We start from the raw sequence: 15716 nt of genomic DNA, 5'->3' as shown, positions 1-15716 counted from the left end.
TTAAGAAAGGAATTTCAACAGACATTTTAAAATCCATACTTTTTTTTAAGTAAAATTACTTTTTTTTTTTTTTTTTTTTTTTTTGGTTTTTCGAGACAGGGTTTCTCTGTATAGCCCTGGCTGTCCTGGAGCTCACTTTGTAGACCAGGCTGGCCTCGAACTCAGAAATCCGCCTGCCTCTGCCTCCCGAGTGCTGGGATTAAAGGCGTGCGCCACCACGCCCGGCTACTTTTTTTTTCTTATGTAGAGCTTTTACCTGTTAGCATATACATTATAAACAAGAACTTTCCAGTTCTTTAGGAAAGTAAACATGGGAGAAAATTGGTAATGTCTATAATGTCCTCCAAGAGAGCAGCTCAGAGCTGAGCATTTATGGGCTCCCCCAACTCCTGCTTTGTTAGTTTGATATTTTTTTCAATATGACGGATAATGGGGTAAATAGTTGAGAGAAGACAATCTAGTTTTTTTTCAGAATAAACTAATTAACAGCATTAATTGTACCCCAAGATTCACAGTTAACAATTGCACAAAGCCCAAATTCTTGTTCTAGTAGATTTTTAGTTATTTGTACATCATATTCCCAAAACTATTTCCCATTTCAATTTTCCCATCACATTGGCTTTCTAAGAATATCTAAATTTACAGCTAATAAATAGTTTTTAATACCCCTTGAAAGTACTTTCACTTGTTTTTATTGCTTGATTCCAAAGCTGAGGAAATTATTTCAATATGTAAGACTTTAATGATTATTGTATGAATTATTTTTCTGGATAAGTTGTCTACCACAGAAATTGACACTACAAAGAGATCGTTAGAGAAAGTAAAGCTACTGTTGGCATTGTAGCTGATACAGAATGGATACATGCTGTAAAGACAAGACTGTCTGGGAACAGCTATCCAAAGTTTAAAGTGCTCTTTGACTTAAAGTTATGCTAATCTGCTAGCTTCAGCTCTTTGCCCCAGTGTGACCCAGCTGCTCACTGGCTTTGCTTGTATCCAGTGGTAGGTGTCAAACCAAGAACCTCTATGTTCTGGATAGGCGCGTGCAGGGGTTCTGGCATTTTGGGTAATAGTATTAACTACTGCTCCTACTTTATTTCCTAGTGACTATTTAGAGCGGTTAGTATAATTGATCCTTTGTTCCATGTGTTAATAGCTTTCATCATGGAACCTTTTACAGCAGATTGCTGTAAATCTCCCCAGAACGAACTTAGACTTAACTGATTGGTATAAAAAACTAAATGAGCATTTTTCATTCTTTTGGTTCTATTTACTGTAATTATTCCCTGTAGGGTTTATGCATTTACAGTTGACAAACTCTCTGTGTAGTTTGAGAAACTTTAATTGTAAGAATATATTTTTAAACTAATTGTTTTAAAAAATAAAGTATCCCAAGGAAACTCAGTGTTGATTGCCATTACTGCCTGCAGTGGGCTTCTCTTCTCTAATGTCTTGAAGGGATTCACCTGCTGTGTGACATGTGTGACAAATAATCAACAAATCACATTCATTTAAAAAAACAAAAGGCCGCACAGGCCAAAGAGGAAGAAGTGTTTCGGTTTTGCTCATTTGCTCTCCGTGACTCACCCTAGTGCTGGAGGATGGAAGGGCATTCATTGGTTTGTGCTTCTGTCTGGTTTTGGTTCTCTTTTATAGACAGTTCCATGTTACTAAAAGCACATTCTCTGTATTTCTGCCCCCCCCCCTTTGTGTGTTTATAGTATTTTTGAAAGATTGACACATGAATTGGGTATTTGTGTGGAATCCTGAGGTGTGGCTGCTCTCTGTGGAAGGGGAAAGCATACGGAAGTTAATGCACTTCTTTTCCTAGCTCCACAGTCACTGTGATGTATATTTTTTTAATGGAATTTAGAGAACTTGTTTTCTCAATTGTAAAATTAGTTTAAAGATGCTGCTTCTCTTATCACTAGTCTAGTAAATGTTGAACTGTTTTCTGCAGATGGCATTTTACAAAATTTAAACTTCAAAACTGTATTAACTTTTATAGTTAAACATTGTATTAAATAAAGTATACTACAATAAACAATTTGGGATTGTACTTTTTATTTGTCTTATTAAAAATTAGGTAACCACCATCTAGAGACTGCCGTATCCAGGGATCCATCCCATAATCAGCTTCTAAACGCGGACACCATTGCATACACTAGCAAGATTTTGCTGAAAGGACCCAAATATAGCTGTCTCTTGTGAGACTATGCAGGGACCTAGCAAACACAGGAGTGGATGCTCACAGTCAGCTATTGGATGTATCACAGGGCTCCCAATGGAGAAGCTAGAGAAAGTACCCAAGGAGCTAAAGGAAAGAGAGGCCCATTGGACTTGCAAACTTTATATGCCCCAATATAGGGGAATGCCAGGGCCAAAAGAATGGGAATGGGTGGGTAGGGAAGTGGGGGGCGCTATGGGGAATTTTGGGATAGCATTGGAAATGTAATTGAGGAAAATATGTAATAAAAAATATTAAAAATTAAAAAAATAATAATAAAAAAAATTAGGTAACCAATAAATGTTTTGTTATATAATAGAAATGTAAATTCATTTGTATTTTGAGAAAAATAGGTAGTTGACAAAAAGTGGACCAAAGTATTTACTGACTGTGGTAGCTTACACTTTAAATCTAGTACTTTGGTGACAAAAGCTAGCCAGGACTGAGTAGTGAAAGCCTAGGAATCCCAGGGCTGGTAAAATGCTGCCAAGCCTGGTGATTGGAGCTGAATCCTTGGGTGGGACCCACATGACGCAGAGAGAACAGGTCCTTTGAGCACAAGTGCTTTGACAAAAGGTAAACAAACAAAAAAAAAAAAATGGAGAATTTAACCAGCAGTGATGATTTCCAAGTTTAGAACTAAATTTTTTTAAAGATTTTTTGTATGTATATGAGTACACTGTAGCTGTACAGATGGTGGTGAGCCTTCATGTGGTTGTTGGGAATTGAATTTTGGGCCTGTGCTTGCTCTGGCCAAGTCGACCCTGCTTACTCCAGCCCAAAGATTTATTATACAGAAGTACACTGTAGCTGTCTTCAGACATGCCAGAAGAGGGCATCAGATCTCATTATGGATGGTTATGAGTCACCACGTGGTTGCTGGGATGTGAACTCAGGACCCTCAGAAGAGCAGTCAGTGCTCTTACCCCCTAAGCTATCTTGCTAGCCCTAGAAATAAATTCTTGTTCAAATGTTTTAGCATAATACTTAAAGCTTGGTAGCTTTTTAATTTCAGAAAATGTTATGACCAAACTTGGAATTTATGTTACTGCATTAAAATTCTCTACTTTTTAATTACTAAATTTCCTAGTAGTAGAAACAATGCAGTTTTCCTGATTTGTGGGGTGGAGTGGGGTGGGTGTTTTTATTTCTGTAATTGTTTTTGGGTTTTGTCTTTGTTCCAGGCTAGCTTCAGAGATAATAGGTAGGCACAAAATTAAAGATGAGCTATCACACCCAGTTTATATGATGCAGACAATTGAACCCACAAGAAATAAATCCTGCTTCTGCCTTTCAAGTGCTTAGCCTAAAGCTATATTTTTAAGACTTGTAAGACATAGTATTTTTGTTTTAGTGTAATTTAGATGTTTAGGGAAAATGCCCACAGTTGAGAATTAACGGTGTGTGTCAGCATGCCCAACTGAGTTTTGGGGTATATTAAACTTCACAGTGATTTGGATGACTCATCTTTCAAGATATAGATGGGTATTAACATCTCACACAGAACTATAGTCACCTCACTGTGCAGTCTGGGTGTTATGAAGTCCTGATATATTCAAATTTTCCTATTTCAATTTTACTGGTGAACAAGACACATAACTTTCCTCAGTGGATTATGACATCAAGTTTTGCTGTAGGGTTTTTGAAAAGATAGCTAAGCAGTTAAAAGCAATATCTGACTGCTATTCCAGAGGGCTTGGGCATAGTTCCCAGCACCTGGATGTGTAGCTTCCAATCCCAGGGATTACAACAACTCTCTTCTGGCATGCAAGGGCGTCAGGCACACAAGTATTACACATACATACAGACAAGACTGCCACACAAATTGAGAATTTTTTGCTATAAATTTTAATCTTACACCTTTGATATTCTTTGTAGGAATCAGTCTCCAGTACATTGGCAAAAGTATGAAACAAAGCTATTACAGAGATTTGTAATAGCAAAGGACAAGAAACTACCCAAATGTGCCTTTGCCAGCTGTTGGGTGAACTATCACACTCGTGGAGCTAAATCTGCCAGGGAGAAAAGGAAAAGCAATACACTTTTGATTTTAAAAAGAAACAGTAGGTGCTGGAGAGAGCTCAGTCTGTAAAGTGCTGTGTGCACGCTTAAGGACCTGCATTAGATAACCACCACCCATTTAAAAGCTGGCTATGGTGACATGTATTTGTGATCCAAGAACCAGGGAGAGGGGGAATGAAGACAGAAGGTTGAGCCCCTGCTTAAAAAGAAAAAAAAAAACAAAACAAAACAGAAAAACAAGCTTTTGGGGAACATCTGAGGTTCACCTTTGGCACACACAGAGAAAGGGTCATCAGTGTGGTGGTGCCTGAATATAATCCTAGTGGTTAGGAAAACATGAGATTGGGTTTGAGACCAGCCTGAGCTATATAAGATCTTGACTCAAAAAGAAAAAATCACATGGGCAATAACCACCACCAAGGTTAAATCCCAGCACAAACTAATCAGAGATGACCTCACAGTTACTTAGAATGCAAGTTGTTTTTTTATTGTAAGAATATGGATCTTTAGTGGAGATGCAAAGTGGTGCTAAGCTTTAGAAAGTAAGGCAGCAGTGAGCTAGCCCACACTTATAAGCCATGAGACAGATGGGTGGTAGAAAGTCAAGAGCTTGAGAACCACCTGGGCTACATAGACTTGTCTCAAGAAGAACAAGAAAGAAAAATTTAAAGACATACTGGGACTGTAGAGATGGCTCAGTGACTTGCTGCTCTTGCAATGGATCATAGTTTTGTTCCTAGTACCCACATGGTAGTTTATTGTTGGTAACTCCAGGAAATCCAACACCCTTTTCTGGACTTTGTGGACACAAGTAATGCACATGGTGCATATACATACTTGCAGGCAAAACACACATATGAAAATAATTTTTTTTATTGTATGTGCTGTAGGAGTCTACTTATATGAGTTATTTAGCCAGATTCGTTGGTGCAAAGTTGCTTACAAAAGTGGAGCAGAGGAGGGAATGGGATAATTTGAGTGTAGTTTCAGTTTACAGAATAACAAAAGTCCAGAAATTGCAGAGCAATATTGTGGTGCTTTGAATATGCTTGGTCCATGGGAGTTGCTACTATGGCCAACAAGGTGTGGCCTTGTTGGAGGAAGTGCATCACTGTGAAGGTGGGCTTTGAAGTCCTATATCCAGAAGGTCCACCTAGTGGGAAAGAGACTCTTCTAGATGCCTAAGAAAGATAGTATCCTCCTGGCTGCCTTCCAATCAAGATGTAGAACTCTTGGCTCCTCCAGCACCATGACTGCCATGCTCCTTGCCATGATAATAGTGGACTAAACCTTTGAACCTGTAAGCCAGCCTCAATTAAATGTTTACTTTTATAAAAGTTGCCTTGGTCATTGTGTCTCTTCACAGCAATAAAACCCTAAGCAAATTTAAATATACTTAGCACTATTAAATTATAGTTAGAAGGGTATGTTCCAGCTCCTGTAGTGTATGTTCTATTGTTTTTTTAAACCACAATATAAAAAAAAAAAACTAAAGGAGGTACAATTCATAAAAACTCCATGAACTTGTATATTAAGTAGATATAACTAGAGAATTATTTTAAGTCATTTCATGTCTAGGAGATACACTCTACACAAAAACCCTCAGAGAAGTCAAAACTATATAAAGCATATTAGTAACAATGAAGTTTTGAACAATTGAAACTGAATGACAAATTGAATACACACATGGGTTTCTGTTGAGGAAAGTATTCTCTCTGGTTCAGCCATAAGAACAAAATACTGGCAACATGGTACACAACACAGAAATTCACTGAAGTCCACAGCATGGCTGCATTCTTATAGAATAACTAGGATAGGGCTGAGACAAAGCAGAGGCTGTGTGGAGGGAAAATGGGGAGGTACTGCCCAATAGGTTCAAGGTCATGACTATACAATCCCATGGGTGCACTTCATCCTACTGAGAACATTTTAAATGAAACTGACATTGTGTGACTGAGTATACAGCCCAGTCACTAAGGTGAGGAGCTGACTTTGACCTCAGAGCCATTCTAAAGAAAACTAACGAGTGTGGTGGTACAGAGTTGTAATGCCAGAGCTGAGGAGGTAGGCAGAGGCACATCCCTAGGACTCACTGGCCAGCCTGCTTGTTGAGTTCCAGGCCACTGAGACATCCAGCTTTCTAACAAAGATGGATGCAGTGTAAGAAACAAGGCTGTTTCGGGAATCCGCACACACATGTACAGGTGCTGTTATGTGTACTTAGATACTGCAAGGAATCAAACCAGGCAACACATAAGTAGTCTCTTTATTATCAGAAATTCCATTATATTTGTAGCTCATTACAGTAAATTTTATTAATCAAAATATGACCTTTTTACCAAGTAAAACCTAGCCTTCTCTTCGACTTCTGAAAATCATTATACTTTGATCCTTGACTTTTAAAACAAGGAAGCTGGACCCCAGTGGCATCAGTTGCCTGATAGCTTGGCCTTATCCCACCTCTGCCTACAAAGGGCGGTCCACGTCCACCTCCCACGCCTTCCTGCACAGCTTTTACCATAGGGTAGGCGTATTTCTTTGTTGATTCAGATTCAAAGTTAATTACTTCTCTAGCATACTTCTCAAATTCTTTCTCCTTCTCAGCTGTAAGGGCGTCAGTAAGTCTCCAATAATCTAATTCTTCTTCCTTCATTTGTTTTGCATTATATTTATTTATGGCCTATTTGGAAGAAAAATAAATTTTAATATTGGTCAAAAACATGTTTTCCAAATATCTATGTAGTTTTAAGATGCAGTTGAAATTTTATAAACTCAGTATTTTACAAATATGCTTTAACTCATCAATTCTTTTATGCTTTTAAGAATATACTCGAAGTGTAGATTAAGTATTTAAACTCAAGGCTTTATGTGGTACACAGTTAAAACAAGATTAAAAGTTTAACAAGATTAAAAGCATAAATAAAATTTAGGTTAAAAATCAGGCAGCTATAAATACAGTTCTCTTTCATTTACATATGTGATCTTCAGTAACTTAAAAGGCATATAAATAATTATTGTTCCTGTTCATCAACATAAAACTAAAGCAACAGGGAATACCTAAGTTATATGCAACCAGTTACATTCTATTTCCCAGGAATGTGAAATTAAACAATGAATGACATTAATCTATGAAAATGTATTCAAAACTGAGGAAATAAGTATTAGACAATCTCTCAAATACTTTACAAAGACTTTGTCTTATAATGTTACATTAATTTATATTGGAAGATAGATATGTTTTTAATGGCTTTTCTGTGAAATTTTAACAAATTTCAATTTTATATTTGTAACATTTTAAGATGTGCTGAATTTCTAAATATAAGTTGTTTTTCCTGTATATGGATATATTTACTATCTATGAAAATATTTTAACAATCTAAAACTTTAACATAAGATCTGATCATTTCTACCAATTGAAATTTATGAGGGAAAGGCACAAGTATATCAGTTTGAAATACCAAACTTTTTATCACTGAGTTCTAAAAGTAAGGCTTATGTTCTCTTTGCTGAATTAGCAATAAAATATCCAGAGTCAGTATCCAATAAGAACAGAAGACAGAAGAATTTAAACAATCTCACCAAGGGGTAATAAGCTAAAATGAGATGTCCTTGTTCGCATATCAGAAAAAAGAAGGAAGGAAGGAAGGAGGAGGAAGAGGAGGAGATGGAGGAGGAGGAGAAGGAAAGGAGGAGAAAAAGGAGAGGGAGGGGGAGGGAGGGGGAGGGAGGGGGAGGAGAAGAAGGAGGAGGAGGAGGAGGAGGAGGAGGAGGAGAAGGAGAAGATGTAAAAAATAGTACTTGACACATAGTAGACACTGAGTTATAAATACATCGGAGAGGCTCAAGATGTGATTCAGCAGTTAAGTGCATTGGCTCTTCCAGAGGATTAAGGTTGAGTTACAAGCACCCACATGGTAGTTCACAACTGTCTAACTCCAGTTACAGGGTTTTCAACTCCCTCTTCTGGTCTCCATAGGTACCAGTGCATGTGTGTGTGTGTGTGTGTGTGTGTGTGTGTGTGTGTGTGTATGTGTACAGGCCCTCACACATATAAGTAACTGAATCCAGCACAAATACACACACACACATTTTAAAAAATGCATCATAATCAAATAGGGTTAATCACAGGAATACACTGTTTCCATGTTTACACTTGTTCAAGTGCTGGGAGGTAGTGGTTCAATGGATAAAATACTTGCCTGCAAGCCTAATGACCAGAGTTTGGATTACCAAAACACAAAGAAAAGCAGGGCAGGTATGGAGGCTCCCTGTAATCTCCACACTCAGGAAGCTGAGATGGGATCCCTATCTAGCTAAGCTAGTTGGACTCTGTAAACAGAGCAGGTTCAGGTAGAGAACCTACCTCCAAAAATGGGAGAACAATTGAGAGAGATAGCCAACATCAACTTTGGGCCTAAGCACACACACACACACACACACACACACACACACACACTCACAAAGAAAATAAACCAAGAGAGCCAGAGATATAGTTCAATGGTTTAAGAGCACTCTGCTCTTCCAGAGGACCCAGGTTCAATTCCCAGCACACACCTGTCTGTAACTCCAGTGTCATTGTATCAGACACCCTCACACAGACATGTATGCAAGCAAAACACCAATGCACATAAAATAAAAATAAATAAGTGGAAAAAAAGAACAAATCAAAATAATTATCAACAGGTTTGAATAAATACTTTGCAAAAGAAGTCAATAAATGTCCAACAAATATATGCAAAGTAGTTCTCTCAAGGCAGGTTAAGCCACTCCATCAGAACAGTTAATATCAATGATGCCAATACCAAGGCTTGGGAAAAATGTAGAGTGACTTGTGCTCATTCATGTTGCTGACAGGAATGGAAGAGAAGTAGATATTTGGAAAAGATTCTGCACAGAAGTGACTGGACACCAGATTCTCTATCCATCATTTAAATCTCTGATATTCCTTTGTCTCACAATTGAATCCCACAAGATCCCAATCAACATGGTTGTTGGGATACTGTTATAAAGTTGGGGAAAATAATGTTTGGAAATCTAGCTAGAGGTAGACTGCATTAGGATGTGCCATAAAAAAGCAAAGGGGGAGAAAAATGACACAAAAGATTCATGTTCAGAGCCTATGGATGCCATGGGTCAAATGATGCACACCAGAGCCTATGGATAACCTGCATCACAGGATGTGCACCAGAGCCCATGCCATGTGTCTGCATCGTCCTTAGTATTTACTAAGCATAACAGGCTCTAAAGAAAGATAAAAAGTTGTAAACAAAACCCTAGAATGAGAACCGTGGGGAGCAGATGCAGTCCTGAGTGAATGCATATTGTTGCCATGAGCACAGACACAATGCCTCATGGAGTAGCAAAGCCTTCCCAAATCCAAGTGTGGATGTTGACTGTGTATACAGAAAAATGTCCGTGGCAGCTTCTTCCTCCTGGATACTTACAGCCCAAGACTGCTTCCCTACAGACTCCCTACAGAGATGAACCAAGCCTGACTCCTTATTCGGCTGTATGTAATACCACTCCTGTTTGAGCTGTATATAATAAACCTGCCCCTCGCTTCAGATGGGTGAAAGAGAGGGGCTGAGTTTCCAGGCGGTTGCTGGTGTGTCTTCATCAGAATGCATGGCCCACTGGATCCCTGCTATTCTGTATGTATGTCTCAGGTTTCTTCTTTCCTGATGCCCCATTAAGCTCAATCCTTAAGCCATCACAGCAGAGAATCACAGAACAGAGAGCCTAAAGCTAATTTCACACTTTTACTATAGTTTTATTGTGACGCCACAATGATCATTTATTTATTCCTTTCTGATGACGGAAACAACTTAAGAGAAAGAAAACCAAAAGGAAGTCTGCTGCATATTTATCTGTAAAAATTATGTAGAAGTGAGAATACTTACTATTTGCTGAATGTGAGCATCCTGAATTTCCAGTTTCTCTCTGGCTGCTTTGAGGCTTTTCTCCTTTTCAAGCTCCTGGAAGATCTTATCTGCCTTCAAGACAGCCTGCAATTGTTCCTTAGCCTCTATTTTCCTCTGTCTTTCTTCTTCCTCTTTATTTTTCATCTAGATGTTTAATGGCAAAGGAAAAAAACTAAGTTTTAGCAACCAGTTTTCATTACAGAGGAATCAGAACGCTTCAAGCGCAGAGCCAGGAGCAGTGTGAAGACAGAGAACTATGCCGGTGGCTGGGTTAGATTGTTTTACTCTCTTGAATAGCAGAGGCATACTTAATGAAAGTGTAAGAAGAGTAATGTAGACCAATGTCTTTGATGAAAATCAACAACACACACAGTTGTGGGGGGTAATGCATGCCTGTAATCTCAGCAGTGGAGATAAGGAAACCGATGCAGGAAGATCATGAATTCAACCCTTGGAGCCTGGGCTCCACAGGAGACTGTGGGTGGGAGACAGGAAGCGGAGGAGCAGGGAGAAGAAAACAGGAACAGAAGAGCCAGGTCTGAAGTACACAACTACTGGCATGGTAACAATTAACTGCTAGCATGTTTAGGAGCCATGCAATTTTAATGTTCAGACAGACATGTAAGGAATAAAGAAAATCCATTTATTATGGTTAAGAAATACAGAAAAGGAGCCGGGCGTGGTTGCAGACACCTTTAATCCCAGCACTTGGGAGGCAGAGGCAGGCGGATTTCTGAGTTCGAGGCCAGCCTGGTCTACAAAGTGAGTTCCAGGACAGCCAGGGCTACACAGAGAAACCCTGTCTCGAAAAACCAAAAAAAAAAACAAAAACAAAAACAAAAAACAAAACAAAACAAAAACAAACAAACAAACAAAAGAAATACAGAAAGGGAATCGGGTAATTTATGGGTCTTTTCTTAAGGCATTTGAAGAACCATAAAAAGCAATCCTGTCACTTAAGCTGGTTCTGAAGAACAACTTGTTGTTTTGTATCCATAAATAGCTTGGCAGAGGGGAGGTGTGGTGATTTGTGTATGCTTAGCCCAAGGCATGGCACTATTAGGAGGTTTGGCCTTGTTGGGGTAGGTGTGTCACTGTGGGCATGGGCTTTAAGACCCTCCTCTTAGTTTCCTGGAAGCCAGTCTTCTCCTAGTTGCCTTTGGAACAAGAGGTGGAACTCTCAGCTCCTCTAGCCCCATGTCTGCCTGGGCACTGCCATGCTCCCACCATGTGATAATGGACTGAACTTCTGAACCTGTAAGCCAGCCCCAATTAAATGTTGCCTTGGTCATGGTATCTGTTCATAGCAGTAAAACCCTAACTAGGACAAGAGGGGAAGGGTGTGCTGGAGAAATAACTCAGCAGTTAAGAGCAGTAGCTGCTCTTCCAGAGATTCCAGGTCAGGTTCCCAGAACCCGCAGCTCATAACCATCAGTAACTCCAGTTCCGGATGATACTACCCTCTTCTGGCTTTTGTGGGCATCAGGCACACACATGATGCACAGATTTACATGAAGGCAAAACATACATATAAACTAATAAAATAAGTGTAAGCAAATACCATTAAAAATAACTGATAGTCATACCATCTTCAGTATAAAAGTAAGCGGTTTGAGGCAGCCAGTGAATACTGGGTAACCAGGCCTCTAGCTTCTGCAGACCAAAGAGCAGCCTGTAACCAATGAGGTCACACGTCTCAGAGGTTAGCACAGGGGCCAGGCTTCAGCTCCAGTATGTCCAGGGTCTCCTGAGGGATTAGACCCTTGGTTTCCTGGTCTGTGAGGTAATTAAGGTCGCAGAACTCCCGATTTCTGAGGTTCCAGCACTCATTGCAGGACCTGAAATCTCTGTTGGTCCTGCAATGAGGTTATTTGCTCCTGTAACTATAGCCACATCCCAACATAGTAGACAAGCTTCACTGGGTTTGAAGCTTGGTATCCCGCCTCCAGCGGGTGCATAGAATCCAAAGGTATGATCAAGATTTGACTCCATCTGGTCACCTTGGTGCTGAGTGTTCAGCCCTATCCTTGCTCCTGTGGGCACATAGCCAAGACAGGCTCACTTCAGCAACTCATTCAATATTCAACAGCAGCTTTCTCCAGTCCCACTAGCTGAACTTTGAGATATGAGTCACAAGAAGCAGAATATCCTAATAGGCTTAGAATAGAAGAAAGAAAAAGAAATCTACTTCAACTGATGTATAAAACATGACAAAGCAGCATAAAGTTGACACAGGTGCTATGCATGTCCCATCACCTACCAACTAATCAACTAACTAACTAACTAACCAACTAACTAACTGCCTGTAGCGTGTAGTTTTTGCTTCCTTGCTTTAAGCCCCAGGAGGACTGGGCTACCAGCCCCACCCAGGTTCCCTTAGATCTGCTGATCACACACACACACACACACACACACACACACACACACAAACTTAATTTTCAAACTGCCTAATGGGTCAGTTGTTGGGGCTTCCAATGTCCTGAGGCCAGCGCCCTTCCTAACACTCCTAGCTCAGCACCTAACCCTTCCTCAACTTCAGTCGCTCAGCTTTAGTTGCATTTCTAGTCTCCCACCTGGAGAAGCAGCCTACACACACATACACACACACATACACACACACACACACTGCCACAGATCTCACATGGCTGACTGGTCACCTTTTCTCCCGCCAAAGCATACTGGAGGCAGAGGCAGGCAGATTTCTGAGTTTGAGGCCAGCCTGGTCTACAAAGTGAGTTCCAGGACAGCCAGGGCTATACAGAGAAACCCTGTCTCAAAAAAAGAAAAGAAAAAAAAAGCATACTGAAAATCCTCCTCTCTTCCCTGCATCTACTAGGTGGTCCTAGTTCAAATGGAGAACAGGACCTTAGCATCAGAGCCACCCCCTACAACTGCCTAAGGGAGTCTAAACTTAATGAGAGCTGAAATGTCTGAGAAATAATTTAGTTTTATGTTCAAAAGAATTAACAACCCTATAGAAGAGTCAAAAAGATGTAAGAATTATGGACATCTATCCAAGACCTTGACAAGACAGTTCCAAAGTCAACAACAGTAAATCGGTGGCAAAAGTTCAAATGTGGAAGAAAAATTTGGCAAGGAGATTGAAACATTAAAAAAAAAACAATCAAATAGAAATTCTTAAGATGAAGGATGGCCAATTAAATAAAAACCACACAGGTGTCATTACTAACAGACAAGTACATACATATGCAGAGAAACTAATTTCAGGGTTGGAGGACAAAGGTGAGACAATAACCCAACAAAAATATATTCAGGAAAAAATGACTGAACACAAACAATATTTCCCAGATGTATGGCATATGTTCAAGAGGCCACACTGGAGAATTCATGGTGTATAAGAAGGAACAGAGTCAAAAATGCAATAGACAGACTATTTAATAAAGTCATAGCAGAAAACTTTCCACACTTACAGAAAGAAGCAGGCATCTAAACAGAAGGCATATGGAACTCCACAAAGACACGAGCAGAGAAGAAACTCTCCACGTCAGAAATACAGAGTAAAGAAAGACGTCTAAAACCAGTATGAGGAGACATCAACTCACACACAAAGGCACAAATACCTGAGCTACTCTAGACTCTTCATCAGCAATGACAAGAGCCAGACAAAGGTTTTAAGACAAAGACAAATTGAAGCAATTCATGACAACAAGCCCTCACTGCAGAAAGTTCTCAGTGGAATACTTCACAGGAGAAAGACGAAAGACAGCCTGACTACAGATAAACTAGACATGGGAAAGAAAAACCCATGCCCAGAACAGCCACCCCAGTAAACCCTCATATTTAGTGTGGGAGAAAGGAAAATACCAATAATTTAGCAAAGCGGAAGATCACTTAACAAGTTTATACAAAATAACAAAGCCCTTTCTATGGTAAATACTTAAGTGTAAATGGCCATAACTCGTCACTAAAAATATTCAAGCTGGATTTAAAAAAAAAAAGAAGAAGAAACACTGGGTGGTGGTGGTGTGCCTTTAATCCCAGCACTCAGGAGGGAGAGGCAGTCGGATCTCCGTGAGTTTGAAACCAGACTGGTTTACAGAAAGTTCCAGGACAGTCAAGGCAACTAAAAAAAAAAAAAAAAATCAAACAACAAACAACAAACAAACAAACAAACAAAAGCGGTCTCAAAAACACAAAACAAAACGCCCAAATAAACCAAAATCAAGAGCTGTATATGGCCTCCAAGAAACACACTTGGCTAGAAAAAAATTCCTCAAAACATAATATCAAAGGATGGAAAACAAATTACCAAACAAACAAAACAAACAGGCATAGCCATCATTCTATCAGACAGGGTAAGCTCTATACCAAAACTAATTAGAAGGGGCTGGAGAGATGGCTCAGAGGTTAAGAGCACCGGCTGCCCTTTCAGAGGTCCTGAGTTCTACTCCCAGCAATCACATGATGGCTCACAGCCATCTATAATGAGATCTGGGACCTTCTTCTGGCTATGCAGGCATACATGCAAACAAAGCATTTTATACATAGTAAATATTTTTTTAAGTGTTTAAAAAATAGCCTTTCTGCTCTGCCGTTCTCCTGTATAGGAGGCAGCCATGGCGCCCAGCCGGAATGGCATGATCCTGAAGCCCCACTTCCACAAGGATTGGCAGCAGCGAGTGGACACTTGGTTTAACCAGCCGGCGCGCAAGATCCGCAGACATAAGGCCCAGCAGGCGAAAGCGCGTCGCATCGCCCCTCGCCCCGCGCCGCGTCCGGCCCCATCAGGCCCATCGTGAGGTGCCCTGCAGTGAGATACCACACCAAGGTCCGGGTTGGCAGGGGCTTCAGCCTGGAGGAGCTCAGGGTGGCTGGCATCCACAAGAAAATGGCTCGCACCATCGGCATCTCTGTGGACCCGAGGAGGCGAAACAAGTCCACGGAGTCACTGCAGGCCAACGTGCAGCGCCTGAAAGACTACTGCTCCAAGCTCATCCTGTTCCCCAGGAAGCCTTCTGCTCCGAAGAAGGGAGACGGTTCTGCTGAAGAACTTAAGCTGACGGGACCCATGATGCTCATCCGGAATGTGTACAAAAAGGAAAAGGCCAGAGTTATCACAGAAGAAGAGAAGAATTTTAAGGCTTTTGCCAGTCTCCGAATGGCCCGTACCCAATGCCCGACTCTTTGGCATCCGAGCAAAAAGGGCGAAGGAAGCTGCAGAGCAAGATGTTGAAAACAAAAAGTAATGTGCTGTTGGAGAGTTGCAATACATTTTCCATAAAGAAAAAAAATAGAATAGATAAAGGAAAATACTAATGTTAATAAAAAATAATTTATCAAGAAGATATAACGGGTTGGAGAGATGGCTCAGTGGTTAGGCGCTGACTGTTCTTCCAGAGGTTCAAATCCCAGCACCCAAATGACAGTTAACAATTGTAACTCTAAGATCTGACACCCTTACATAGATACACATGCTGGCAAACACCAATGCACATAAAATAAAGGTAATACATTAAAAAAAAAAAAAGAAAATATAGCAAGTATAAATGTTTGTGCTCCAAATATTGGAACCCCTAACTTCATAT

General features: G+C 40.2%; 1 protein-coding gene and 1 pseudogene across 3 annotated transcripts in view; one reads left to right on the top strand and one right to left on the bottom strand.

The window, feature by feature from the left end:
* Positions 1-4909: 4909 nt before the first annotated feature.
* Cfap210 (cilia and flagella associated protein 210) overlaps positions 4910-15716 on the bottom strand; it is a 38113-nt gene continuing 27306 nt past the window's right edge. For all 3 annotated transcript variants that reach the window (XM_085834798.1, XM_021150546.3, XM_085834799.1), the window contains 2 exons: positions 10150-10314; positions 4910-6929 (listed from right to left, as the gene is read on the bottom strand). In XM_085834798.1, the coding sequence (XP_085690924.1) occupies positions 6585-6929; positions 10150-10314 (510 nt within the window). In that variant the 3' untranslated portion in view covers positions 4910-6584. The remainder of the gene's footprint in view (positions 6930-10149; positions 10315-15716) is intronic.
* On the top strand, positions 14727-15377 carry LOC110284702 (large ribosomal subunit protein eL13 pseudogene; annotated as a pseudogene).

Source organism: Mus caroli, unplaced genomic scaffold, assembly GCF_978045245.1.
Source record: "Mus caroli unplaced genomic scaffold, Mus_caroli_1 scaffold_2, whole genome shotgun sequence".
Taxonomy (NCBI): domain Eukaryota; kingdom Metazoa; phylum Chordata; class Mammalia; order Rodentia; family Muridae; genus Mus; species Mus caroli.
This window is presented reverse-complemented; position numbering and strand designations above follow the sequence as displayed.